We start from the raw sequence: 27,785 nt of genomic DNA on the forward strand, positions 1-27,785 counted from the left end.
GGGGGGGGCTCAAGGCGAAAAGAAACGCAGGAAATACACGGATGCAGCCGGTTATTGGCCCCGCAGGGGTCAGCTGGCGAGCCGCCCTGCCAGCGTACAGCGCTGTATTGCTTTGGTACCCAGAGGTCCGAGCCATTCGGGCTCTGGCAGACCTGAAGCGCTGCTTGAGGTATTTCTAGTATGAGCTTAAGGGTACTGAGAGACTTGTTTTGGAAGAAGAAGGAAACTAAGCACACAGGACTGTACCAAGAGTGCATTTTCTGGCACAAAAAGGACAGCCCAGCGTGCACAGCGCGGAGGTGGCCGATCATCTGTTCTTGTTAAATTAAGAGCAGAGACGCCCACCAACCATTTGGTGTGATACTTGGCTCCGGTCAATGCGTGCAGCACTGTGCAAGAAAAACAAGATGAGGAGCACGCCATAAAACGAAAAGTAGCTCTTCCAATGCTGCTGTACCTTCAATTATTATTATTATTTTTTTCCCCCCCCTGTATCTTCAGCATGCATCTTTTCATGGACGGGCTTGCAACCCCCCTGAGCAAGAAGCCTTGCTAGCCTGAGAGGAGGCTCTCGCCCGGCCTCCCCTTGGCACCGATTCCAGCAGGCTCGGGCCGACTGACAGGTTGAGCCGGGCGACCGCGGAGGAGGCCGCGTCTCGCCGAGCGGCCTGGACCCGCAGCGCTCGGCCACGTTCATGGACAACCTGCCCCCAGGGAGGGGGGCCCCGCGCTGCTCCCCCTGCTCGGCCCGCCGCCGCGCGGCCCCCGCGGTGCTGACAGCTCCGCATGGATCGACAACAGTAAGATGCATAATGCCGGTTGCCATTAAATAAGCAAGCGCTGGGGGATGGGAGAGTGTTGTCCAGTACCGTTTGGGAGCTGATTATGTTTCTGCTTAAAAAAAAAAAAAAAAAATCACATTGGGAGGAATTGCATGGTGTTTGTTTACTGCATCTCTAGGACGTGGTGATGTTTGCGTTTGATACGCTGTGTCTCATGAACCCAAAACACTGGAGTCCTTTGAAGATTATGTAAAAATAAAGGTGCAGATACTCTTCAAAGAGAGTAATAATGGGACCAGGCATTCAAGAATATCCTTTATTACTGCACAGAGAGACACAGAAAAAGGAAAGCCAAATCAATGAAAACCACAAAGGAATGGTAAAGTAAGGAAATTATTTTCTCTCTTTATAGTTAGAAAAATCTCTAAGTACTGTTCATAAATGCATGACTGTGTACCATTCAGATTCTCATCCTCCTCTCTGATCCACAGCAACACAAACGATTGTGCTGTATGATCTTGCACGTCGCAGCGACAGAGACAACTGCGTCAGTGCTGGAGGCACAAGACTTGTTTTCATTATTTTATAAGCTCTTAAAGTGATGACATAATATTTTTCTAAAACAGAATTGAACTACACTGACACAAGAACTATGCAGAATATGTACTGCCTGGCAAAATTAACTGCACTGCACTCAATCTAAAGTAGCCTGGGAGGGTACAATTTGTTTATTCCTGCTCTAAAATGACATTTTAAAGCTTTCCTTTTTGAAATTAGTAATATTTCTTATTGTAGAACAAACACCATTTTTTTGATTCTTACAGAATACACTGTTTTAATGATTCTGTGTGGGGTTTTTTTTGTTTGTTTGCTGCTGTGCTTACAGAGAAAAGTATCTGATTTATTTGAGGAAAGGAAATATTGTGTAACTTAGTTTTAAGCTGTCCAGATCAGTAATGTCATTGCTTTCAGCTGCATATGAAGTTTTTTCCTACCAATATTTTGCACAATCCCACAACAAAAAATAGTGAAATAACACAAAATACTGACTTTTGTTTGTGCCTTTATTGTGAAATAGTTTCTATTAGTATTATAATAGACTATATGCTACCTGCTCACTTTGCTCATTATCTTCATTAAAATATTCCTTTAAATTTTGTTGAGACTATGCAACTGAGATAGCCAAGCAGGATTTGGCTTGCAGTGGTCTTCATATCTTACTTTAAAATTACTTTTGCTAAATTGCAGTAGGCCCATGAGTACCAGGTACTACATAAATTAGTAGTTAAATATATAGTCTCTAATATTTACCATTTATTATCCTCAAAATAACTTTGGTTTCCTCTGACAGAATAGTCTATATAAGGGCCAAGTTCTCTTATTATATCATCTACTGGAATTATGCACTTTTGTGTAGTATAAAAGTAAAAAGTGACCACAGCATAGTTCTGATGAACTTTAAATCTCTCTAAGTATAGTTGCAGCCAACTCTCTCTTTTAAACTGACTTGCACTGTAAACTTTTACTATATTTCTGTTCTGATGATCAAATATGTACTATTTGTGTGTGATAATCTGTTTAATCCTTGCTAGTTACAGTGGTGGAAAAAGCCATCTGAGTACCAAAGGACTAAAGAAACAAATATCTCATGTGAGATCTTCTGGAAGATTGGGCAAAAATATATCAAATGACATTGAAAAGGTAAATTACTCCAGTTCCTTGTTTCTTTACAGAAAAAGAGTACTTAGTTTATATCAGCTTTCTTGATCACAGTAACAGCATCCTGTACTTTCCTATCTTTCCAGACTTCCCTTGACACTCAAGATGATAACCAATCAAGTATTTTTTACAAGGAAAGAAACCATCTGGATGACAATATTCAGCCAAGCAGGTAATTTTATGTTAAGATTCTCTGCTTAATTTGTAGACATTTCAAATTGGTATATAAAATGGTTGTGATGAAATCATGGCTTCATTGATTTCCATGAGAATTTTCATGAGAATTCCATGAGGGTTTTAATAGTGGATAAAAAAAATCAGAGAGGATTCATGCTTGGGTTGAAGAAACAGATGGGAATAATATTGCCAGATACATAGACTGCTTGCAAAAGAATGGAGTAGATGCAAGCAAATATTGCGAGCCTAAATTTAATTTTAGAACTCTGTTTTTGGAGCTTGCTACTTCTTTAACAAGAAAGTGAGAAAGATTTATTTAAACTAGTGTCCTCTAGACAAATGGAAGCTATTTTGGATAGATGGTTAAGTTTGGTGACATACCAACATTATTTTTACTGCTGAATCTTGACTCTATCCACAGTGATGTTTCTGTAAATAGAGACCATTGCTCATGACCTCTTTTTGTGCTTCTCATTATATATAATTTTATCTAATCAGTTGTCCGCTAGTCCCTCTCTGTTCGAATGAAGACACTCACAGTTCTTTGCATTTATAAGGTAGTGTTTCTGACATTTCCTGTTATATTTCCTCTTTTAAGACTAAGTAACATCTTGTATTTAGGATTGTACCTCAGGATATTTTTGGGTGAATGCTGCCTTTTAATTTATGATTGATGCACGCTATGGGAACTACAGGCAGCAATAAGTTTTTATTTTTAAACTATTCAGCATTCATTACAGAGAGGGCCACATTCTCAGCTGCCATAAATGAGTGAAGTGAAGGGAGCTGCATCAGTTTATACCAGTAGTTATTTGATCATGAAAGCTTGATGATTTTGTCTTGTATCCTAACTGTTTGTTCTGGCAATGGTCTCTGTCTTTAGACTGAATTTTTATTTCATATGTAACATGCACTGCAATGTATTTCGAATAAGTCAAACCACAAAACAGGGTAGCAGGCAGTGTTCTCTCTGCCAGCAAATATTAACCTTACCTCATCAGTAAGTTTTTATGCCGGTTTTGGCTTCATTCTTGTAGATCCAAGTTCTTGAAGATGGTAGCAAGTCCTTTGTAACTTGTTGTTCCAAAGACATTAATCATTTTACTTGTATATGCTCTTTCTTTCTGTTTAGAATGATGAGTGTTTGCACATCGTTGCACAGAGTACAAGGATCAAAGAGGAGTGTCCCAGAAAGAAAGCAAAGTGAATCTGTACTGCACAGGATCCCTCCCAGCATTAAGGGCAGCTCACAAGGTAGCTTCAGTAGGGCAAAAGATGTCCCAATGCAACATTTTTATTGCGGTAAAAAAGAAAAGTTGGAAAACACTTATAAAGAACATGTTGCTGAAGCCAGTCCATGCTCTTCTAAATGGCAAGAAGCATCTGTAGATGAGATGCTTCTTGATTTTGAATCGGTACGAATTATTAAAGAAGATGCTGAAGATGATAGTGCCAGTGACCTTTCTGATTCAGAAAGGATTCCCATTCCCCCGTCTCCCTGCACACCTCCAGAACTCATTCTCAGAGCTGAAGAAATTGATCCGGTTTGTTTGGAACATGTCCTTGATACTGGGTTTAAAGAATCAGAATATTATTACCCAGACTTCCTCCCACCCCCTTTCAACTCTTGGGATTTGAAGCAGCTGTCTATCTTTGTTAATGTAGAGGGTAAATCTGAATTTCGACCGAAGCCAGCAGGTTTTCTTGAGAAATACATTGATCGTCTTTTGCAGCTGGAATGGCTGCAAATGCAGACTGTACAGAATGAGAAAGCAAAGGCAGCAAAAGCCAGACCTCAGACTGCTCCCAGCTCCATCCGTCCCCTAAAAAGCCCTGGCAAAGGCAAAGCATTGCACAGCCCTTTGCCCAACAAGCAAGCAGTTCCCCAAGAAAGCATTACAAAGCTCTCCGCAAGCTATTCAGGTCACAGGAGAGACTCATACTGTGAAGAAAACCACCAGTTACATGCACATCCAGGTCACTTGAAAGTTTCTGAGAGAATGGGATGTACACTGTCATCTGAGAGACAATCTGGTGAAGTAAGGAGTGAGTTGAGAAAGAGACCAACTGCAAAGCAACAGCYTCTCAATATGCAGCCCTCTGAGAACAGTTCTAAAATTCAAGGCATTGGTAACATCAGACCCCCTAAGCAGACCCCTGTATTCCATGGTTCAGCTGCTCCCATTAAAGGCTTAAAAACATATCCATGTACAAATCCAAAGAAAAATGGCAATGCTAGTAATTATGTTCCTTCCAAAAAAACAACAGGGGACAGGAAAATGAAAACAAATGGCACAAAGCAAACATCACGTAAATTTAAATGAAAAAAAATCATTAGTAAATGTTGATGCTTCTTGACTGCTAGAAAGCATCTGGCCATGTAGAAGGGTCATGTTTTCTTCATAGGAAGATCTTGAGGAAAATATGTTCTTGATGCATTGTTCTAAATCAGCACTATTCAATTCAATATATTTGATCATAAACCAGCAAGGCCATCAGGAATCTTTTCCTTGAAGGCAAATGTCTTCCGTTGGTCTTTCCTYAAAAATATTTACAATTGCCAAGTGAAGATAACACTAGCTAAATAAGCAAGTTTAGAGAAATATTTAAATATAAAATTTCCTATTAGTACCACTGTAACTTTATTGAAGTTTGTGGTGTTTCTTCTGCTTACCTTGGTGTATTTGAGAGGAGAACAAGTTCTATGCTCTTTTTCTTGAGCAGATGTGCTGTTTTGTGAGAYGGGTTTGATGGTGTTTCTTTTTTTTTTTTTCTGATGGAAAAGGGCTGGGTTATTTTTATAAAATAATGGAACAGGCCAGGCTTATCTATGCAAAGTTAATCTCTCTAATTCTTGATAGAAGATAATGAATTGGATTTATTTAGATAGGAAGAAGAATGGAGAGAATGTTTTGAAATGTTTTAATGCACAAAGGTTTCTATTAAAGAAAATTATTAGGGAATAGATATCTTCAATAGTGAAAGATTAAGAACATGGAATGCATATTTTTATATCCAGAAACCTTCACTGTGTTTACAAACAGCTTTCCTTCAAGTTCATTTTGTAAGTCTTGATGCTTATTGTCATTTAGACCAAGTAATCAAATTCCTGGTTGTTGTGATGAAGGTCCCAATCTTGAAAAATCTTTTATATAGTCAGCTCATAGTGATGGCAATGCAAGTTGAAGTTGCACTTTATTTTCCTTGACCACTCTGCACCCAATTATGCTAGTATTTGGTATGTGCTTTCTTTACTGCATGTGTATACACTTGCTGTGAAATGACATCTTGATCTTGTCAAAATCCAGTCACAGTCTCTTACAAGCTACAGCAAGAGAGTCAATGAATACTTCACATTTTCTTCACATTTGGGAAGCAAACTGAGTTCAGTAGAGTAGTTTGACCATTTCCCAAGACAAGGTATGCATAAAATTTACACTAAATCAGATTCCGAGGTTCCCATTTTAGTTAGATTCTTTCTTTGCTTCAGAAAGAGGAATGTAAATGTTATAGAAGTGAACTGACAACTGATCACCTAGGCAATATGTGCAATATGTCTTGTTCTTGGACCCTCTGTTTATTCTTCTGCCTGTGAGATACAAGAGAATATGAAAGACAGTTTAGTGAGTACGGTGAATTCAAGTGGCAGTTTGTCTGCTACAATTTCTATTCAATTACAGCAGCTAGGGACATGATTCTATTAAAATAAAGAAGAAATGCTAGAGAATGTTTTGCACTTCCATTTTTTAAATGAAATATTTATTGAGCAGCATTAACTTCATTCTCAGCCACCTGTCACAGTGAAGTATTTATGAGAAGTGAGCTGAGGTCTGACAGACCAGACTTTTCAAGTGGATCCTTCCCATTGTGTTGTAAAATGAAAAAGTAGCAAATACTAAATTATATATATAGTTCAATTGCACTTTTATTGGTTGATCTCATCTTGGTTGTAAGATGCTTAGCTGTTTCTATTCTTTCATTGTGCCTACCTGATCTTCAGCTTTGTAAAATTTCAAAGCATGGATTTAATGTAATTTAAAATGCGATAATACTAATAAATGTAGTAATAAACTAGAGTATTTTACAGTACGTAAAAAACAATGCTCAGGAATAGTTTAAGAAATATTTTTAGTGGCTTTTTCGAGACCAAATGTGAAATTTTGAATTGATAAAGAAATTTAATATACAGTATTATATTTACATATTCAGTGTTTGTTACATTACAGTTAAAAACTAATTGTAGTGGCATGTACATTCTGTTCTATGCAATTAAAGTGAAACTTAATCTGACATGCTCAATGATCAAATAAATTGGCTGTGTCAGAGGTGTGGTGACACTAAAGATGACGGCATTCAATTACCAGCAACTGCAGAGCAGTAGCACATGCTTCTGTTCACTTGTTTCAGACTCATCATGTAGGTCAGCTTTTTTGGATCAAAGGGTCCTGTATCCAATGCTTGAATTTCAAGCTTTGGCCAATCCTGCAAGTTTTCATTACTCAAGTTTTCCTGATTCAGTAGTGAAAGTTAGTAGAACTGCTGTTGCTGATAAGCACTATTCTTAGTGCACTATTTTGGTGCACTATTATAAGCATCAAAAGTAAAGTGACCGGGATCAAGTCCATAATCAACATGGCAAGTTTTTCTAAGCAAATTCTGGTAGAAGTAGTAATTAATTAGCATGTTATTATAGCATTGAATATTAGTGTATACTGAATTTTCTTGTGCAAATTTGCTCCATATTGGTGTTTCCCTAAGTTACAAGGAAACCTTGCAGATACAGGCCCATTTTGCATGGTCAGTTCTTAAAAAATAAGTAGTGTTTCAGTCTGCCTTGAACAGAGCAAAGGTGATTGGCACTGAGAGAAGGTTTTTCTCACAAACCTACGAGATTGAAAGGTTTTATTTTAATGTACTGCTTGTGGTCTGAAGGACATGAATCTGTTCTTGGGGACTGAAAAGTTAAGTAGGCAAAGGTGTTGATGCCACTTAAATAAATCTGAACACTTGTTAAACATTGAGCTCTGATGTGGTAACTTTGTCTTGCGTGGTAATCACACAAGTCTAATTTCTGTTCATTGACGATTTGGTACTTCTTACGCAGTCCCCTGTGTTCATATACAGAAAYACAAATTCTGTGTTAGCCTTGAAAAACAGCTCTTAAAATAAGCAGGTTCACAAGGGTTGGATTTTATCCTGTAGCACTTTTGCTTCTGTTTTAAGTTGTCCATGTTCTGGGTTTATAGATGAAAAGAGTTCCTTTTATGATGAGGACTAAGATTTATGTTTCCTTCATTTTGTATTCATGGATGTTGTCTTTAAAAGCATCTCTGAATATAAGAGAAAAGTTTATTACATAAAGTACATTCTGTTTGGAATTAAAATACTTCCACAGGACAATGTTTGTGTGGTTATTTATATTTTTCTTCGCTGTACTTAGCAATATGATGATACATTCTTGTGTGTCTAACCCTAACATTCATGGTATTTTTGAAGAACAATTTTCCTGTGATTTGAGATATTTAAATGGGGCAATTCTCTTTTCTAGATAATTTAAAGGTTTAATGTTCTGTAGTACTACCTACAGAGCTAATACACTCAGGTTGCATTTTAAATAAAATTAGCTAGATTTTACTTCAGTTACACTAGTATAAACTTTGAATAACTATTTTCAGTGAAATTACCCTATTAAAAAGATGTAACAAAACAGATTTTGCTCCCAAATATATACACACTGTTTTCCTTCCTAATGCTATACCCWATTACTAATGCTTAACACTAAGAATTTTAAAACAATAGAGTTCTTCTCTTTACATGTTTCTTTTCTGTCTATTGCCTGTATCATCTGCAATGAAATACTGTGGTCACTTAGAGGGTTGTTCCCCACCTTGTGGTAGCTTTCAGTTAAAGACTCATGTTTATGCACAATGTCTCCTGATCCTCATTTTGTAAGAAATCAAGTTTTTACAGTTATTCACTGAGAAGTTATGCTCCAAAGAGGGAGCATTTGTGTGAGTGATATTTAACATCCTGGGAAAAGGGACTTCAAGTATGATGTGGAATCATCTTCCTCATGTGGAAGAGACTTGCAAGGAAGGCTCCAATCAGTCTCCACTGCTGGTTCACTGTCCTAAATCATGGGTGTCTACCTCTTAAGGCTGGTAAAGTGGATTGCGTTTTTCTTTCCAAATGAGAGATTATGTTTGCTGGTAAGAATTCAGCAGTATTGGGGTGATACTGCTTCCTGAAGAAGCAAAAGGCTTAGTATTCTTTGTAAGACAGGAGGCCTCAGCTCCTGTGAGTTTAGAGCAAATGGGTTGCCTCACCTTGGGAGCTCTCGTCCCCCACCACCGCCTCTCCCAAGATTGTAGGGCTGGGAGAGACTGTAGCTCCCAGCCCAGCTATTAGCCTGTGTGCTACCTTTGCCTCTGCTGCCTCCTGCTGACCTGTGCCCGACAGGATGGAAGAGGGGCAATAACGTTGCACACGAGGACCACATTTATATTCTGGGACTAGGCAACCTGGCTTCAGACTTCTTAATTATGCCTTAATCCYGTCCTTGCATGCTCCCTTTCTGTGCATCATTTAGTGTTGTTTGAGGTAATTTATATCTTGCATTTGCTGTTTAAAGAATCTTGTTATGAGATAGAGCATATTTTGATGGGAGTTTTTTCAGTCATTGTGTGATATTAAAATTCTACAGTACAAAACTGCCTATGGTGTAATTTTTTGGCCTGCCTTTGTTGCTCCCATTGGCATTAGTGGGTTTTCCTGCAGAAAATAATTAAACACACCACCCTGTCCAGAAAGAATGGAACTCTGTTAACTCATAATTGGGTAGCTCAGCTTTTGATGTTTGGTAATTATGTGTTCTTATTTATTCTAAGTTTCTCTCTTTTTTTTTTTTTCCTAGTAATTTCATTGGAAAGTCATCTTGTAACTCAAAAGTTACTATTTATTAATAAAGTGAGATACTGCATTTTTGTTACTTACTTGTATTTTTTTGGATCATCCACAAGATGGCACCTGTGAATTTTTCTTTTAAAAAATTTCTGTTACAGCAGCCTAGGAAGCTCAGCTCCGGGGTATCTCAGCTATATCCCTGCTGATAGCCAAGCTAGCTTGTTAAAAGCTATATGATTGTTTCTACTCCACATAGCAGTTACTTCTGTAATTGCTGTTTTAAGGCATCATAGTACATAAAAATACAGACTGTACTTCATACTGTGATCCCTCTCTCCCCCTCTCCCCCCCCCCTTTCCCTCTCTTCCTCTCTCTCCAGAGAAAGAGAGATTTTAAAAAAAGTAATTAATGGATTTCACATTCTCTTTTATAATCTCCAGGTTACTTAGATCCTGATGCAATGAACAGCAGAGACATGAGGGCAAATGCTTGCAGCACTGGGGGATTCACCACTTTCTCATGTTGCTCAGATGGACAAATGCATTTTACTTAATTTCAGACATGGCTGTTCTTATGTTCAGCTCAGACTAATCAAGGGGAAACAGGGAGAGAGATTCAACTGGAAAAAATGGCATTCTTATTTCTCAAAATCACTTTGCTTTCCTATTCTGAAACACTGTACTGTAATTTTTAAATTAAACATTACAAAACTCCTTTGTGAGGTATTACATGAGAATATGACAAAAAGATTAAAAGATAAGATAGAGCTTTTCCAGGGAAAAGGTAACCAACAACCCAGAATAGGTTTTTTTCCAATGTGACAATAATCAACTCAGTCACTGTGTTCAGGCAAATTGCACTAAGTATAATGAAGCTTAAGGTTATAAATTTTACTGACCAGTTCTCTTCTCCGTTTACTTAGGCAGGTATCAGTTTGCCTTGAACTGAAAAGGAGCCACTCTCCCCTGTTTGAACCTCTGGAGAGGAATTGCTAAGTTATTTATGTTCCATAATGCCTGTGCCCTTTGTCTTTGTGCTCATGCTGTATTGGGTATCCAGCTTTAGACGTTCATATAGAAGAGTGGTTGTGGAAGAGAAGTTCCCGATCCATATCCATAAAGCACCCTTTGTAGCAGCCACTGATAGTTAACGGCCCAGCTCCCATACTGTATCTCTGAATTTCATTCACATGTTCTAAATTATTGATTCCATTTACTTCAAGGTATTCATAGAATCACAGAAAATACTCTGGAGGGAGCTTTTGAGATCAACTCATCCGCTTATTTGAAGGCAGAATGCGGATAAACCATCTCTGGCAGCTGTTTGTCTGGCCAGTTATTAAGAACTTCCAGCAGTGGGGAATTTCTCCAGTGTTTCACTGCTCTTACTGTCCAAGGTTTTCCTGATGTCTAACCTTCATATCCTGTACTATTTAAGCCTGTTACTTCTTATCCTGTTAAAAGTGAATCAGTGAAGAATCCTTCCTTCCTTCCTTTTCCCCTCCCCACTCACTTTTATTCAAAATATTGTGGCCTACTTGACATCATCTATTGCTAGCTTTTCTTCACTGAACTGAAGACCAGTTCTTCCCCTAGTCTTCCTTCCACAGCTTCCACAACCCCAAATAAATTATTTTCCAATTCTAAAAAAGAGTAAACCTTGTGCCCAATAAGAGCCATACAGAAGGAGTAAGGGAAACTCTGTAATAAATTGTTTTCATAGAGACAAGGACATTTTCTACTTTCTCTGTGTGATTCAAATCTTCTTTTTACATAATGTTACAAAACTTTATTTTTAATTTCCTGCTTCTCTCTGTTTTTTTATTTATAACAGTTCACAAGTTGTGCATAAGCTTCAGCTTCAGATATGCAAGTCCATACTTGCTTAACAGTTTGCACAGAACAATCTAGTGCAATTTCAGAATTTGTTCTTGGTTCAAAGTCTTAAGTTACATAATAGTAATGTTATGGTTATGGCAGATAAGAATTGTTCAGGGTACTGCCTATTATCAGAAGTATTTGTAATGGCATATCACCATTAAATACGAAGCAATATGTTTGCGTTTTTGTAAACARCTACAAAGTTAGTTAGCAGGAAATCACATTTCCACAGAACTCTTAAATGGAAGCTTCCTGCTTTATTATAGCTGTGTAATGGCCATAAAAGTGAAGTAACGACACATTTGATTTGAGTGATACTGAAAGTGCCAATTATAAAGCAACTGGGGAAGAAAAAAAACAAAACCCACCAAAGCGGAGTTGAGCTTTCCTTTGAGTCATTTTAATATTATGGAATAGAGTTTCATTTTGTTCCTGTTCTGTCTGCTGGGCAGAAATACCTGCTTTTCTCTGGAGCAGCTCTAATGCCTGTGGAACCACAGGTAACTATATAGTAAAAACAGAAATAGTGAAATAGTGATAATACTGAAGAACAGTGAAAATAGCTTTTGCTATAATAAGCCATTGTACACAATTCCTAGGAACAACTCAATTGAGAGCATCCAAAATCCTAATCTGTGCCCTCTAGACCAGCACATGGAAGAACTGAATTGTCCGAAAGGTTTCCCCCCTTCAGCTGGGCAGAACAGAAGTTCAGCGTAGTTCAGCGCACTCCGTTCTCACCTCTATATTTCAGATAGCTCTGGGGGGAATTCACTATATCCTGCCAAGGAGAACAGCTCGGCTGAGAGCATCTCTAAATAACTGAGGCCTATTCGACATCAAAAAGGCGTTGGTACTAGAGGAGATGCATTGCTGTAGCTTTTGTGAAGGGAACGGACACAGTTCCCTTGTATGAAACACAGCTTAGTGTTGCCTAACCTGTTTGAAATAGGGGAACCCAGACCTGTAGGACCCCCATGGACACCAGTACAGTCCATATACCCTGGGGATCGCCACTGGCACAGCCAGCTTATGCACCAGCACCAAGGTAAAAACATCATCAAGGCAGACAAGAGGAGATCGGGGACCGCTGAACGCTGCCTGTGAGCTGCTGCCGTGGGCCAGGCCTGGGATGCACCGAGGAGGCGAGGAGGAGGTGCCCTGCGGAGCAGGTGCCCTGCGACGCCCCAGTCCTTCCTCCCGTGGCTCCGCACTGCCCCRGGGCGGGCAGACGCTGGGGTGTGGCCAGGCCTTCCCTGGGCTCCGTGGCCTCGCGGGCAGCCGCCTGCCTGGCTCCGCACCTGGCTCCACACCCAGCTCTGGGTCCCCATGGAGCGACTCGCTGCGCTGCTTCTCCTGGCGGTAGGTGCGGGCGTGGGGGCGCGGGGGCACAGCGCTTTGCTTCCCGCAGGGACAAGGCCTCCGGCCACCAGGCAGGCTACCAGTCTGGAGCACCGAGGGTGCAGTCTGCCTCCGAGCGCAGTGCCCTGGGGAAAGGGCAGCTGCTCTGCTCCCAAACACCGGGCTTGGGCCTCTTGTAAGGGGTTTCCAGGATTGGTGGTGAAACGGCCCCCCACGGAACTGGGGCCTTTGGCTCCTGGTAAGGGTCCCGGGGCATTCGCACCTGGCAGAGTACGCTGGTGCCCCGTGGTGTCTCTGCTGGGTTTATGATCCCCCACAGTAATTCAGCAGCATTTCCATGAGCGTTTCTGTGGGGTTCCTGGGCCTGAAGCGGGTTGGAGCAGGTTGGCCAAGGCTGGAATGGATACGGCAACAGCTGCAGCCGTTGCTGTGCAGCCGATGCACACAGAGGAGCGTAGAAGCCATAAAACACATGATTAAAGTTTTAGTAAACTTAAGAATGGTTATACACACATGGTGAGTGTGTGTGGGGGGGCTGCCCAGCACAGACAAGGGTTAACAAAGTCCAGCAGAGCCGGACCTGGAGCCAAGCTAATAAATGCTACTGTTTGAATGCCAGGGTAAAGCCTCACTTGCTGTTTTTACACCACAGAGGCCCAGGTCATACAACAGCTTTACAGAATAGCTCCAAAGCATGACCCACGAGCGCCCATCGCTTGGGGTGTGAAGTTAATAAGTAGTTAATAACCACGGCAATTCCAGCAGCATTTTGTTTCTTCAGAAACAGAGCAGGAGATAAAGGCCTGACCTTTATCCAGTCTAGGTGGGAATAGCTCTGCTCCATTCTTTAAATGACACTGGAAACATTTAACAGAACAGGTTAGTAAAAAGCAAGCGTTCACACTAATGAGGAAAAAGGTGTACAAGCTATCTTTGAGCTAATGCCAATAGTGTAATCTGAGTACTATCATGCTTGTGCTGGAAGGAAGATTTTTAAGTAAAAAGCAGTGTTTGAAGCTTGTGCAGGAAGCCTGTGCTTATAAAAGCACAAATCCTGTTAATTAGGGTGGAGTCCCATTCTCAACAGTGTATTTTACTCAAGTCTGGATTACAGACTTTGGTCCAGTTTGGGACACAGAATAACACGACAAAGTTTTTGAGAACCTGAAATACTCTCCAGACTTCTTAATTTTTTCAGTAGAAAGTTTATGTCCTGTCAATACAAATTGTAAAGGCAGGGAGAGACACGGGAGTATTTCAGCATTTCAAGTATCAGGAGTTGGTTTGAGAAGAAGCMATAGAGGTAACACTCTGGAGAGTGAGATGCAGCATTTGCATGTTTCTGGGACTGGCATCAGCTAACCAAYGAAATCAGTATCCAAGGTCTCATGCCAATTCACTTGCAATGGGAAGGATGATGTTTCTGGAATTTCTATAATTTTCTAGCATTAACTACAATTTAATACAGTGGTGTCACAACTGAATTGATACATTTCTGTGAAGCCAAATTCCTCTTATGCAACATTCATACCAATGTTTTCTAGCTAACCACACTTCTCACAAAGGATTTCTCTTTTATAAGGTTACTGCTGCCAACAATTTTTCTCATGAAGTTGAAAATTTCCGTTTAAGACAAGCTATCCAAAAGAAGAGTATCCAGGTTTGTAGGCAATGTTATTTAGTAACAGATACACAACCATTAGTACATAAACTACGACAGTAAATGCACTTCTTTATCCAATAGTGGCTAGATTCTTATCGACTGGCTGATCTACATCCTCTACGGCGTACAAAAAGGACATGGGTTATCACCACCATTGTTGTTCAAGAGGAGGAAAAAGGACCATTCCCAAAATATGCTGGACAGGTACAAACAAACTTTTAGTACAAGCTCTTCTTGAATCTCTGTATAGTATTTACCACCAATTCTGCAACAAAATATCAAGGGTAGGAAAGGGCAAGAATGTCACTGTGTATCAGGCATTTTTTTTAAAACTTCTTTTGATTAAAATTGTCCTATTTAAACAGAATTGGGTGGAATCGTGTAGTGGGCAGGGGAGATTGCTCCTTTCTTTGGGAAGCTGTTGGCACACTCGGGAGAAAGAAGAGCCTATAGTGTGTGAGAGGTGAGCGAGTCACTGCACAGAGCTGTGAGCCTGCATAGCGTGCAGAGAGAGTAAAGAGTGTAGTGGGTTGCCAGCTGTGCCCCAGAGGTGATGGCAGGGCCTTTCTGCGGACAGAGAAGACTGGGAGGAATGTGTTGCAACCCAGAAAGCTGCTGGGTCAGCCGAACGTAAGCCTGTAAGCAAGGTCCCATCTCCAAACACAGAGTGGACAGGAAGAGAATTGGTCCAAAGTCTTTTACTTCTGTTCTGTCTTCCCTACTCACACTGAATTGTGCTGCTTCTCTTTTCAAAAGCTGTTCAATAACAAATCATTTAATGAATCAGTACGATATTTAATCAGTGGACCTGGGGTAGATGAATATCCAGAGATTGGATTGTTTTCTATTGAGGATGATGCAAACGGACATGTGTATGTACATCGTGCCATTGACAGAGAAAAGACCCCATCTTTTCAGGTAAACGTGCTTTAAAAGAATACATTCAACAAATATTTATTGTTTTAGCATGTATTAGCATGGCTAAATGCTTCACAGGAATGAGACATGCCAGTAAGAATCTGAAGGGTGTATTTTTTTGACCTCCTTTTCTTATTCTAAATCTCTAAATAAATACAATGGTGATTGTCTCAGCAGAAACCAATAGGCAACTTCTGCATCACTATCAATTCTATAACTTTTGTGACATGTTTAGAGTTCCACAAATATCAGTACACCTCTGTTCTGTTGTGTTTTTCATATGACCTAGATCATAGCCTAAAACCGAAAAAATTTGTCCTGAAGCTCAAAACAGTTGTAGCTGTAGTGGCCAAAATGCTGGAGTTGTAAACCCCAAAACTGCTATGAAGAGAACAGCACTATTTGGAAGCAAAAGGTTACGTATTACAAAAAAATAGATAACACTAAAGGAGCTGCAAAGATAGATTACAATGACTTTACATAAGAGTAAACATATGCTTGTCCTTAAAAAGCAGAAAAGTGGTCATAAGCAGTAAGTGTAATGAATGAAATGCAGTAATGAGTGCATGAATGAAATATGGGAGTGTGGGTTTGTTTTCTTCTTGCAAAAAATCTTCAACTGTCCTCTCCTTATGCCTATTCTATGATATGCTTGTGTTCCTGTGGATTAATTGTATACACTCAATATTCACAGTTCCATGTGGCTTTCTGTAATGAAAAGATAAATTTTGGAGAGTCTTCTCTTCTACCTCCCTGGACATATTGGTGTTCCAGGGCAGACACTCAATTCTTGCTTTTAAAACAGAAATAAGTGTAGTAAAGGAGACCTCAGCATTCAGAATTGAATTCCCTGCACATGCAGAGAAGGGAACCAAAAAATCTTAGAAATGCAGCTACAGAAAACTGAGCATACTAGTCAACTGTATACCTTAGAATTGGAAAGCAAATGTGAAAGGCTGCTCTCTGATCTGGTTTCTGCCCCCAAGGATACTTACAGATTTTATATTAGGCAGTCAGGACAAATAATGCAGCTCCAGATACTGATTTTAAGTATTGTTAATGCAAAGGATAACCATTATGAACCTTGGATGACATCTGAAAGATCATCCTTTCAAAGGATGGCCTTTGGAAAGTGAAACAATGTCTTAGCTATGCAATTCAAAGACCTAATCAAGTATTACTGAGGCAGCTTCAACATTAAGTGTCTTGTTCCATGCTGTTCTCTCAATGGGTTACTGTTTTGCTGCTCATTTAGATACGTTTCGATATTGTGCACAGAAAAACTGCTGAACTATTGGACCGACCTTTATTTTTCAAGATTAAGATTAAAGATGTTAATGATAATGCACCTGAGTTTTCCAAGGAAGAATTTAACATTACAATAAGAGAGAACCACCGTAAAGGTAGGTGTAATCCAAACAAGGGATACTACTGGTTTGTGTACAGGTGCTCTCTTTTTAATTCTTTTGTTTTTCATTTTCCTTTCTTGCTAAATCTGTTCTTCTCCTTTGGTTTTACTTAAGCACTCATGGGTTTAGGGAATGAAGGACTATTTCCTACTTGATTTGTTGCCTGATTAACTTCAATGTATATAAGCATAAAGTTAAAGACATTCTGGAAAAACTCCAAAGTCTTTGTTCCTACCTACAAACCAAGACTTTAGTAGAATAAACTGAACTGTAGATATGGAACCTGCACATGCACACTGCTTCACAGGATACGGTCAGATACACTGTTTCAGAAACATAAAAAGATCCTATAAATACCTGAGCTATGTGTGCTCACAAAGAACAGACATGTAGACCCATGGGAGTGGTGCCAACTCCTGAGGAGCTGGCTGAGAGCTGGCTTAAATACTAGTGAACATTTTTGATAAAGGAATTCAGGAGTGCAATAACTCTCTCTATTAGCCTACAGTACTTTAGGCAAATTGGCCACTCAAACGAGGTGGGGGCCAGAGACTTTGCAGAGATAACCATAGTGGTGGGAGAAGATGCAGGAGTTCTGAGGACATATGTGTCCAAGAGCTTGCAGCTATGCCTGAGAAGCTCCATGACAATATTGAACACTTGTATTAATGTCTCAATTCTTCATCCTAGATGAACCAGTTTTCCAAGTTACTGCCTTGGACAAAGATGAAGAAGGCACTGATAATTCTCGAGTGTCCTATTCTCTAACTATGCAAATGCCCATTCTGGATGGATTCACATTTAATATTGATCCTACCACAGGTTTGATACTCCTGTCTGGATGCCTGCATTATGAGGTGATGTAAATATGACAGTTTCTTATCATTTAATGCATGATACATATTAACCAGGTACAAGGGGAGGGGGAGTCTCACATCCAGCTTTATAGCTGTGATTGACAAAATCTGGGAAATGCTTCTGAATCAAGTTTGGAAATTCCTCTGCTGTTTTTCAGACTGCTAGTTCTTTTAAACTTCTGGTTGAAGCCAGTGACCATGGAGCTCCCCAGCAGTCATCTACTTCAACAGTGAATGTAGCTATTGAAGACGCAAACAACCACCTCCCTGTATTTATCAATGATCATGTGAGAAGAAGCATCATTACTTTACTAAGCCTTCCTAAACACAGTTCAGGCTTTCAAACTGCTGAATACATTCAGTAGGGGAAGTAGGAACCCTCAGACTCTTGCAGGATGAGGCCAAAATACATACAAATGAGCTTTATGGATATAATGGCAAGGTACTAGAAGAAAAAACTTCTTTAAAATGCAGACAGTAAGAGAGTGCTTGACTATTGACAGTGATTAACTTTGTTAGATTTCCATGTACAGTGCTACAAGGCTTTTGTCTCGCCGTTAGCAGTAACAACGCTGCCAGACTAGCCTATTCTAACATATTTGAGAAGCTGAGGTACTGATTACAGTCTACCCTTGAAAGATGCTAGTGTTGATTTATAAAGGCCTCAATGGCTCTGCCTGCCTACAAACTCAGCACATCTTAAAGTGGCAGTCAGGTTTGGGGGCAATGCTTCTGCTGTCACATTCTGTGATGGGATTGTTTGTAATATTGGCGACTGTGCTTGTAGAGCACTAACTGTAAGAATGGGAGCAATGAAACTTGCTAGTAGGAAGAGGGCTCTGAGGAGTTAAGAGCTCTGAATGAGTAGACAGCTACACTTGAAGTTGGGTAAGAGCTTATCAATTTCCAGGTTCAGGCCCAAATAACAGGACAGAAAGCCAAAAACTGTTTTTGTGATTTGCGTGTTGCCACATTCAAAGTATAGAGGCTTTTCAAGCTCAGGTATATGTAAAGATTTGATGCTGTGAACAGTAAGGATAGATGCTGGGTTACAACAGTGGGTACAAAGTAACCTACAAAAGCAAACAGTTGCCTGAGTGTTACTGTGGTAGGTTATGGTAGGTATCCTGCCTGCAGAATGGTGTTTGGAAGACTGGAAGGAATAAGGGTAGATAATCTGCCAAGGCAGATTTATATAAGAAATCTGTGCTTCATCATGTTAACTCCAGGCTAGTAAAAATTCCCATCCTTCTCTCACAGCAGTGATTTGTCTCCTCTGAGTACATACATTAGTCTTTATAGCATGTTTAAACTGTGTAATCGTTTAACATGTGTACAGCTAAAGGTGTGTAACAGGATGCCAGGAGGGGACTGTTTACATATTAGAAGGCAAGAATCTGAATTTTCACAGGATCTCAAACAATGAGCATCCTATACGAAGAAAATAAATTACATTTTGTCACCACATCATCTTTTAAGTTGTATTTCTACCTTAGGTGATTTAATTGGCATTGCTTAGCCTGTCTATGGAATGCTAGTTAGGTTAGACTGCACCCTCAAAAATTTAAACCATCGTGAAACAATGCACTAAAATCTCCCACATACATTCCTGACCCTCTAGAAAGCAAGTAACATCTACCAACAAGTTCTGGCCTAAGCTTGTATGCACAAAACTCCTCAACAGGCAGAAAAAATGAGGATTCTATATCACTGAATGGGGACCCGTGAACCACAGCAGACAATCAGAGCCAGAAGGAAGTAGTTCCACATGGCCTGGAGTTGGAGCTCTGATTCAGAAGGTCAAGTGCCTGGTTAACAGGCTCCTTCCTCTTGGAGAAAATAAGGATTCTTTCTTTCCTTTCCCCTTCCAGTATCAGTTACAGATTTCAGCAGGCCAAGAACATCCAGCTGCATTACGGCTCCAAGTGGAAGATAAAGACTCTCCCAACACTCCAGCTTGGAGAGCAAAATACAAAATAACAAAAGGCAACGAGAAGGAACAGTTTGCCATTGCGACTGATCCGGAAACAAATGATGGCATTTTGAGTATTATCAAGGTAATATTACTGAGCAGACTGGAGAAGAAGTAATAGATGAGCTACAACATGGAAAGCCGTAGCATGGTTAATCCGATGGGATGGGCAAGACTAATAATTTAGCAGCTTAGCTGAGTTTGGCAGCTCACCTCTGGGTCCCAGGTACATAGTGATGACTGCCACAGCAAAGGTCATAATCACTAATGAGGCTTTTGTCTGGGGTTTTCAGCCTGTCAGCTAYGAAGAGAACTCTGAAAAGAGACTTGTCATTTCGGTAGAAAATGAAGAACCTTTCTTCTCATGTAAAAATGGCGAAGTGATGATCTCAAGCCCAGAATCCATGAATATAACTGTGAACATCAAGGTCTTACAACCACAACATGCTCCTCAGTTTCACCCTCCTATACTTACTGTCCATAAAGAAGATCCAATGAAGCCTGGGACAGTATTTAGAAAATACCTTGCTACATATCCAGATGATGTACCAAGGAAGATAAAGTAAGCGGAGATTCTTCCAAGTCTCAGAATAAGAAATATCTTAGGAAAACAAAGAGGTTTTCAAGTTTAATTTGGTACCTATACATATACGTATATACATTCACATATATATTTAGTCATATGAACATACACATTAGAGCTGTAGGTTTACTCCCGATAATACAGAACAAGCTATGTGGATCTGCAGTAAGATACAGTTTTAAAGGTTCATTACTCAGTCCTTGATTGCTCAACATTTTTGTTGTCTTCCTAGTAAGAATTTTACCTAAAACCAGGTTGCATTACTTATATTTTAATTTCTAACACAAAATTTTGATGCTATAGAAAGGATTGGTTCTAAGAATAGTAATCTGGTGTGGAAACTAGATACCTTCTTAGCCCCTAAGAACAGATTTGAGAGGTCTATGCAAGGTCTATTAGCACAGTGTGGGGAAATTTTTCTTTTGGCTATGCTGAAACTTACAGCTTGTCATAGAGTCAGCAAAAGTAAGCATCACTAATAAGCAAAAAGACTTAAAGAGCTTATAAAGATAAAGAAAGATGCAATAAAAGTTTTCTCTGCTTCAAACTCCATTTAAGAAAATAAAGGCACCTTGTAACTTTTGCCTTTCTTTCTTTTCAAGATATGAACTAGCTCATGACCCAGCTGGTTGGGTGAGTGTGGATGAAAATTCTGGAGTCCTTACTGTGGCAAAAGAATTTGATCAAAACTCCCCTTATGTGAACAACAGTCTATACACCATTATCATTCATGCTATTGATGATGGTAAGCAGCCACTCAAACAATATTCAAGTAGTACTTGGACTGTTTGAGATGAGGTGCACGTCAGAGGTCTAAAACAATAGCAAGACTAGGGATCTGAATGGAGAACTGTAATGCAGAACACTCTAATGTTTAAAACTTAACTGTGTCATGTGACTAGTAAGATAAACCAGGCAGATACTCTGCCAGTGAACTGGCTTTTGTCAATAACTAGCTATCAGTATTTTTGTGTTTCTTTTGCTCCTGTCTAGGTATTCCACCACAGACTGGTACTGGCACCATCCTCCTTTACTTGTCTGACATTAACGATCATATGCCAGCATTAGTGACTCCTTCTTTAGATGTGTGTGACCAAAAAGAAAGGACACCTCTCATTATAAAAGCTAAGTCTGCTCTGGTTCAGAATGTGAATGAACCATTTACATTTGAACTGGCTGAGGACTCTGAAGATGTGAAGCATAACTGGAAATTAGGAAGGAACTTTGGTGAGTGTTTCCTTCCATGTGCTTAATGAGAAACTTACTTTCATGTATGTGCCCTCTAGTTGTTTTACTGTCTCTTATCTTTATGGTCTGTTACTTGTTAGTCTCAAGGAGACTGAAAGGACATGAAGAACAGCTTTCAAAATGTAAAAGGTTGCTGCAATTTGGAAGAAAGCTTTATTGTTCTTCATCTCTGTTGAGGTCAGGACCAGAAGAAATGTGTTCAAATTGCAGGAAAGGGGATAAAACAGATGAGGAACAGCTTTTGTATTTGATTAATTTCCTAATGAATTCTAGAGGTTATCAGTGCAGTTATGCCAGAACGAACTGGGACAGATCCCGATAGGTTCAGAAAGACAATAGAGCAGGACGCCATTTTGTTCTGTTTACTTTGGTATATTGAGGATGGAAAAGGATTTGACATTGGGGTGTAAATGAGTTTCCCTTGAAACTCAATTGTTGATCATCAACACAAGGGACTGTAGAATATCAGACTTCTTTCCTTTAGTCTTGAAGTAATTTGCTCATCTTCTTTTTAGGGGACTCGGTTGAGCTRTTAATGTTAAGAAGCCTCCCACAAGGTAGTTACTTGGTGCCATTCATTATTCGGGATGGGCAAGGATTTTCCACAAGGCAGAATCAGCATGTAAGGCTCTGCGTTTGCCCAGATGGGCATACATGTGAAGATTCACCACTTTCACAAGCATCAGTGAGACTTGGAGGCAGTGCCATTGCAGTAATGCTGACAGCTCTCCTAATATTACCAGGTAAGTAACCTCCTAACTCGTACATGCCAGTTATCTACCATCTGGCCATAAGATCCCACTGCAGCTGCAGCCTATGAACATGTGCTACAGAATACCAGCCTAATACATTAAGGCAAATGGGAAAGACCATTTGTCTTAATGTATTAGAGTGTCATCAAGGTGTGACCAGTTCATTCTTGTGGCACTTCCATCCATTTGTCCTGGTCCATGACCTCTTCTCTCTTCAAATTTTGGAAAAACTTTAGTTTTGTGACAGAAGACATTGCCATTCCCATCTAGTAACTGGAGAGCTTTTTCTTCATTGTTGATAGCCAAGAAAACTTTCAAACTACTGGCCACTATGATACAATGTGTAATGCAGTGGAAGATGGTATCCAAGGCTGACAATGCAGGGTAACGGACCCTGGAAAGATTAGTGCAAACTATCTCCACTCATGGCTGGGATGTGAAAAGGTGAGGACTGTATATTACAGAGAAGTGAAAAAGGGGAAGATAACATGGATGTATGGAATACTTACATGTGTATGAACAATAAATACAAGTATGCAACCTAGGAAAAAGAAAGTATCTAAACGGAAAAGCCAGAAGTGTAATGTTGACAAGTGGATTTTTTTCAGCTTGTTACCTGTGAAAATCATGATTATATTGCAGACAGACAGACAGAAGACAACTGGCAAATTATTTGTGTCAGGTAGTAAGTAGAACTCCAGTACAAAATGAATATTCTTGTTCAGACTGGATGAAATTAAAAGACATATAATCATTTTGACATTAGCCAAATGCTGACTAACTGGATGCTGACTAACTGGAAGGAGTAAGAATTTCTCCCATAGGTTATGCTACTCAGTAATTGCTTGTTACAGAGCTGCTTCCTCTGCAACATGTGGCTACTGCTGGAGAGATGGCATATTAAACTACTAATTCTTTATCTGAAACAAAAATTAACAGATTATCTGCCCACTATGCAGTCCTCAAGCTACTTGCAAGTGATCTAGTATATGTGCTTGCTCAGTGCAGTGTTCCGAGGAGATAACAGCTTAACTCTCTAAAGCAGGCTGATCACTCCAGGCCAAGCATTGCATCTGCACAGTACATTGCTGGAGGTTTCAGAGTTAGTTCATTTTGAACTGGCTTGGGTACCTCACCAGCCCTCTGTATTGAGCCACACACATCTTTTTACAATGTCCATTTCASTCTTTCCTTTCTTGTTTCAACAGTTTCCAGTATTCTACTTTATCGGTTTCATAAGTCAAGATCCAAAGGCAAAGCCACTCTTTTACCTCAGGAAGGTGAACAGACTTTAATCACCTATAATGAAGAGAGCAGAGAGCCTGTGTCTCAGGTAAGCACAAAAGCATGAATTCTCCTCACCCAATCAGTGCTGTGTGGTTGAATCTGTGCTAGTCCTCCTTCTTCTTATGTTCCCTCTCGTTTTGGAATTGAGCAGACTAAAGCCTCTTTTGTCACTCAGTATATCTAAGGAGTAGTGTTCTTCATGGACTGGATGATGCTACTTTGGTGACAGACTCTATTTTCACCTCTGCCATTTTTCAGTATCTCCTAGACCTTCACAGGGGCCTCATCCTACTGATGAATCCAACACATGAGGAGACACATAATCTCTTGTCATACTGCACACACTAGTGTTTTCAGCAAGGAGGTAAATGGGAGTGAAAAAGCAAGGAGTCTGCAAAGGTGTGATCCTTCACGGTCTAGTTCAGTGTTATTAACACCTTCCCTCTCCCTGTATGCAGGCTAAGCTGGACACTACACATGATGCCACTCTACTGCCTGTGTATGCAGAAGTTGGAAAAGTGACTGTCAAGGTAACTGCCAGTGTCCTTATGTCTTACTGTAAATGCCCTTTTTTATACTGCAGAAACTGGTAATCCTGAGAATGAGATATGGTATTAAGAATAGTAGAAAGAATAATGCAATATAGCTCAATTAGTAAATAAGTGCCATTTGGTGGAGATGCCAACATTATTTTAAATACCAGTGGAAACTTAATTTTTTTTGAACAGCTTTCAGTTTGAGACTGGCACTTTTTTCATTAGTATGTGGTCTAAATATTTGGAAGTGTAATTTCTTCCAAAGTTCTTATCACAATATCTGAATTGACATGCAGGACTTTTTATTCAGTTCTTGGTGTAAATGAAACGGAACCATCATTCTTCACATATCAAAAACACTTTGGCCAACATCTTTTACTAAACATATTGTAAAAGTGTGAACAGAATTTATGAGTATTTTTCTGACTAGAAGAAGTACATTTGGGGGGTTGAAGGCTTTTAAATTTGTTCTGCAGATTTTTGTACTGCCAGTAATTCTCTAACTTGTGTAAAAGATCTCTATTTTTATTGTAAAGAATGCCTGAAAGAAATTCTGGATCTATATCACTAAGTGACTGCCAGGTGTTCTATTCATATGTATGTAGTGTTCACCAAGAGATTCTAAGAATCTCTTCCTGTCTTACAGCAGGCAAGAAAATGTAAAACATACAGTCTTTTTTACAGATGTGAGAATCCAATTCCACAATCCTTAACTCCTTAATTAGGAGTTAGGATTCCTTGTGTGAGTTTACATCTTAAAGATGTCATGTTTGGTGCAGTTAATGAAAAAGAATCCAATAAATTTAGAAGAAGAAATGTATTTAATTACTGGAGATTATGAACAATACCTACAGTTTGTGGTTCCATATACTGAGTGATTTACAAACTCCAAAGAAAAAACAGTCCCTGACCAGGAAAAGCTGCAACGTAACTGGAGAAGATAACACAAGAGAAATACAGTTGGATGTACTTGTATTGCAAAGAAATGTTAGTAGGGGCCTTCAGGCTGGTCAAACCTTAGACATTATCTTTCAGGATGGCCTGTACACTAGATACAACGAGACTTCCCAAATAAGATACCTTCACCACATCCTACAGACAGTGGACAAAATACTGGATCAGGTAAGAAACAGCAGCTATTGAATCTGCCCTGTGTGAAGTTGGCTTATAGGAATAGGAATCAAGAACAGGAAACAATGCTTACAAAACTGGAAGGTTGCTCTAGCTTCAGCTACTTTCTCAGCATAGGTCTCAGAGTCTCAGAAAGAAGTATTGCCTCCTACACATCTTGTTGCCTCCGACTGGTCACCCAGAAGTTAGCACAAGGCTGGTGTTTGTCACATATGACAAATTTCTTCTTCAAGATTAGGAGATAGGGCTAAAATACTCCAATGCAGTGCTAGATTTAAAGATTAAAGTTCAGTTTCCTGCTATTTCACTTCTGTGTCAGCTGGGAAATCCTAGTTCCTCTTACCACACCCTGTCAGGTCATTGAAAGTTCACAGGCCTTATCTTCCTTCATGCTTCCTTGCATCAGACTGTGTTCTCACAATCATGTTTACTTGACTCTGTTCCAGTGCAGGTCAAATGATCGTTTTTGCCTTATTTGCACTCAAGGGAAAGTTCAGGCTCAGATGCTTTTGCAGCTGAGAGTTGCAATACAACTTTTACTTATCCGAGACAGACTGATACTCTTCACTGTAGCCTACTGCCTCATTTGCATACCATGAATCCCATTCCTTTCCAAATGGGCAGTAGGAGATTCCACGGTGATTTTTGTTTCTTCTCTTCTTTAGAAACTGTATGACCAAAGCAACCTGGAAGATGATGGGCACAGCTACGAACCTTGCAGATATGCTGAGGAAGGAGAACTAGAGAGAAGTAGCTCCTTCCACTCTCTCTCCATTGCCAGCGAGGAATTGCCCTGGAATTTTTTGCAAACTCTGGGGCCAAAATTTTCTGCTCTGGATGAAATCTGCCAGAAGCGATTTCCATCATTCAACTAATTTCAAAAGGCCAAGGCTACTTATGGTGTTACAAAGGCTTCTGGCAGAAGCACCGACAAAATTCTAAGAAAAAAACCATCCACATTTGAAAGATTTGCAGTATGTTTGCACCACCAGTACCTGGCCTTTTATTCTTCCAGGCTATAATGTTGCATGTCTGCAGCCAAGAACATGACATTTATATGACATAGTATGCAAAGGTAAAAATAGATCTACCAGGCTAGAAATTGAAGTCAAAGTTCCATATGGAAATAAGACAATTTTGAAAAGGGAAGGCAATTACTAGCTAGGCCAGGGATACAGTCCTTTCTCCAGGAAGTGGATTCTTAAAATCCAGGGAGTCTTTCAAACAGATTAGCTTTAGTACAACCATGCAGATCTGACTGGATGATCTGACTGGATGACGGATTCTTTCCATATGATCTTGAAACATCTAAGAGAAAAAATGCACCTCTACTCTTAGCAAGCTTGCAACTTTTATAATGTCCTGAGAGGTTGCCACCATCCTTACCTTACAGCATAAAATAGGCACTCATTTAGTCCTTGCACACTTATGCTGGCATCTGGTGGCTGTTAGTATTATTACACTATCATAAATAACTAAATGCTAAGAAATTGTTGACAGAGGAGAAAGTATGACTATTCATATTTTCCAGATAACTAGCTTCTCTAAATTAGCTAAAAATGATTGTGCTAAGGAAATTCTTGGATTTCCTCAGGCATCATTGACAAAGTAGCTGACATGATAAAGACAGGATGGTATCAGATTTCTTTATATGGAAACCACAGATGTGTTACTTTTAAATTGTGTGGTTTGTACATGCCTGCATGTGTGCAATGGCCCATGTTCAGTTATAGCATGATGGCAATCAATGTTACAATACATGAATGAGGAAAGAATAACTCCAGAAGATAGTATTCTGCCATTAGATAAGTCATATAAGCAACAAGAGATGGAATTAGTCAGTCTTACTTCTATTCTACTTTTGTGCTAAAGAAAAATGTTCCACCTAAGGCAAGCACTAGGTCTGGTATCTAAGGCACTGTTCTTCTGTTTCAAAGTTTACTTAAGCAATAAATTATACTTTTGCTCAGATGTTATTAACTAATAATTCAAGGGTGGAAACTTTCAGTCCAGTGTGATTAAAGAATCTGGCTGAATGGCAGGGAGCTAAATTTTTCTAAATGCCAGCAGCCAGATCTGTTTACACAATAAATCACTACTTTGATAAACTGATCTTAACTTATAATTCCAGATGGAAGAGTTTAAATCAGGCCAGTGATTTAGCAGCACTGTCAATAACCAAGATGACTGTTTTATTGTAAACTATAGCCATATAGGTAAGATTAGAATTGTACTGTGTTTTGCTATTTCCACTGAAAATGATGCAAGATTAAAAATAATAATGAAGTATTCTGTCTATAGCTCACCATGCTTACAAACACTAAAATCATTAGATGTGATCAGACCCACTGTTGCTAATGCCAAAAAAATTCTCTCTTAAATGAAAAAAAGAACTGTTTCAACTAAAAGGCACTGTACAGCAAATGAGAACATTCACTGGAGGTTGTTACCRTCACACACAATATGTCCATGCAGGCAGTGACATCCATTGGTTCAATATCTGCTATTCAAGGATCTAGAAGACCTTCACATACAGTAAACTAATACAGCTTCCCAACATGACTGTGATGGACAGATGTAGTGTTTACATTCTAAACAACAGAAAT

General features: G+C 39.5%; 3 protein-coding genes across 7 annotated transcripts in view; 2 read left to right on the forward strand and 1 right to left on the reverse strand.

The window, feature by feature from the left end:
• PPP1R3D (protein phosphatase 1 regulatory subunit 3D) overlaps positions 1-697 on the reverse strand; it is a 3,187-nt gene extending 2,490 nt beyond the window's left edge. Inside the window, exon 1 of the mRNA XM_026055915.1 lies at positions 622-697. Coding sequence (XP_025911700.1) covers positions 622-697 — 76 coding nt within the window. The remainder of the gene's footprint in view (positions 1-621) is intronic.
• On the forward strand, positions 17-9,598 carry FAM217B (family with sequence similarity 217 member B). Of its 5 annotated transcripts, none has more exons than XM_026055729.1 (5): positions 17-800; positions 961-1,166; positions 2,375-2,483; positions 2,588-2,673; positions 3,811-9,598. In XM_026055729.1, the coding sequence occupies exons 2-5, from the start codon at positions 1,072-1,074 to the stop codon at positions 5,000-5,002; spliced, it is 1,482 nt and encodes a 493-aa protein (XP_025911514.1). In that variant the 5' UTR covers positions 17-800; positions 961-1,071; the 3' UTR covers positions 5,003-9,598. The 5 variants fall into 5 exon arrangements, with proteins under 5 accessions (XP_025911514.1, XP_025911524.1, XP_025911533.1 ...); XM_026055739.1 differs by having other exon boundaries at positions 2,381-2,483; XM_026055748.1 differs by having other exon boundaries at positions 961-1,161.
• A 2,995-nt stretch (positions 9,599-12,593) lies between these two features.
• CDH26 (cadherin 26) lies at positions 12,594-27,466 on the forward strand. The gene is given in 17 exon segments (XM_026055926.1): positions 12,594-12,823; positions 14,456-14,483; positions 14,568-14,690; positions 14,852-14,950; positions 14,953-14,999; positions 15,077-15,404; positions 16,660-16,807; positions 17,504-17,670; positions 17,829-17,957; positions 19,542-19,727; positions 19,936-20,204; positions 20,828-20,970; positions 21,219-21,452; positions 21,989-22,216; positions 23,434-23,558; positions 25,084-25,170; positions 25,845-27,466. Coding segments are annotated over 17 exon segments (2,781 nt in total). The 3' UTR covers positions 26,055-27,466.
• The last annotated feature ends 319 nt before the right edge of the window (positions 27,467-27,785 follow it).

Source organism: Apteryx rowi, unplaced genomic scaffold (genome assembly GCF_003343035.1).
Source record: "Apteryx rowi isolate R43461 unplaced genomic scaffold, aptRow1 scaffold_0, whole genome shotgun sequence".
Classification (NCBI taxonomy): Eukaryota; Metazoa; Chordata; class Aves; order Apterygiformes; family Apterygidae; genus Apteryx; species Apteryx rowi.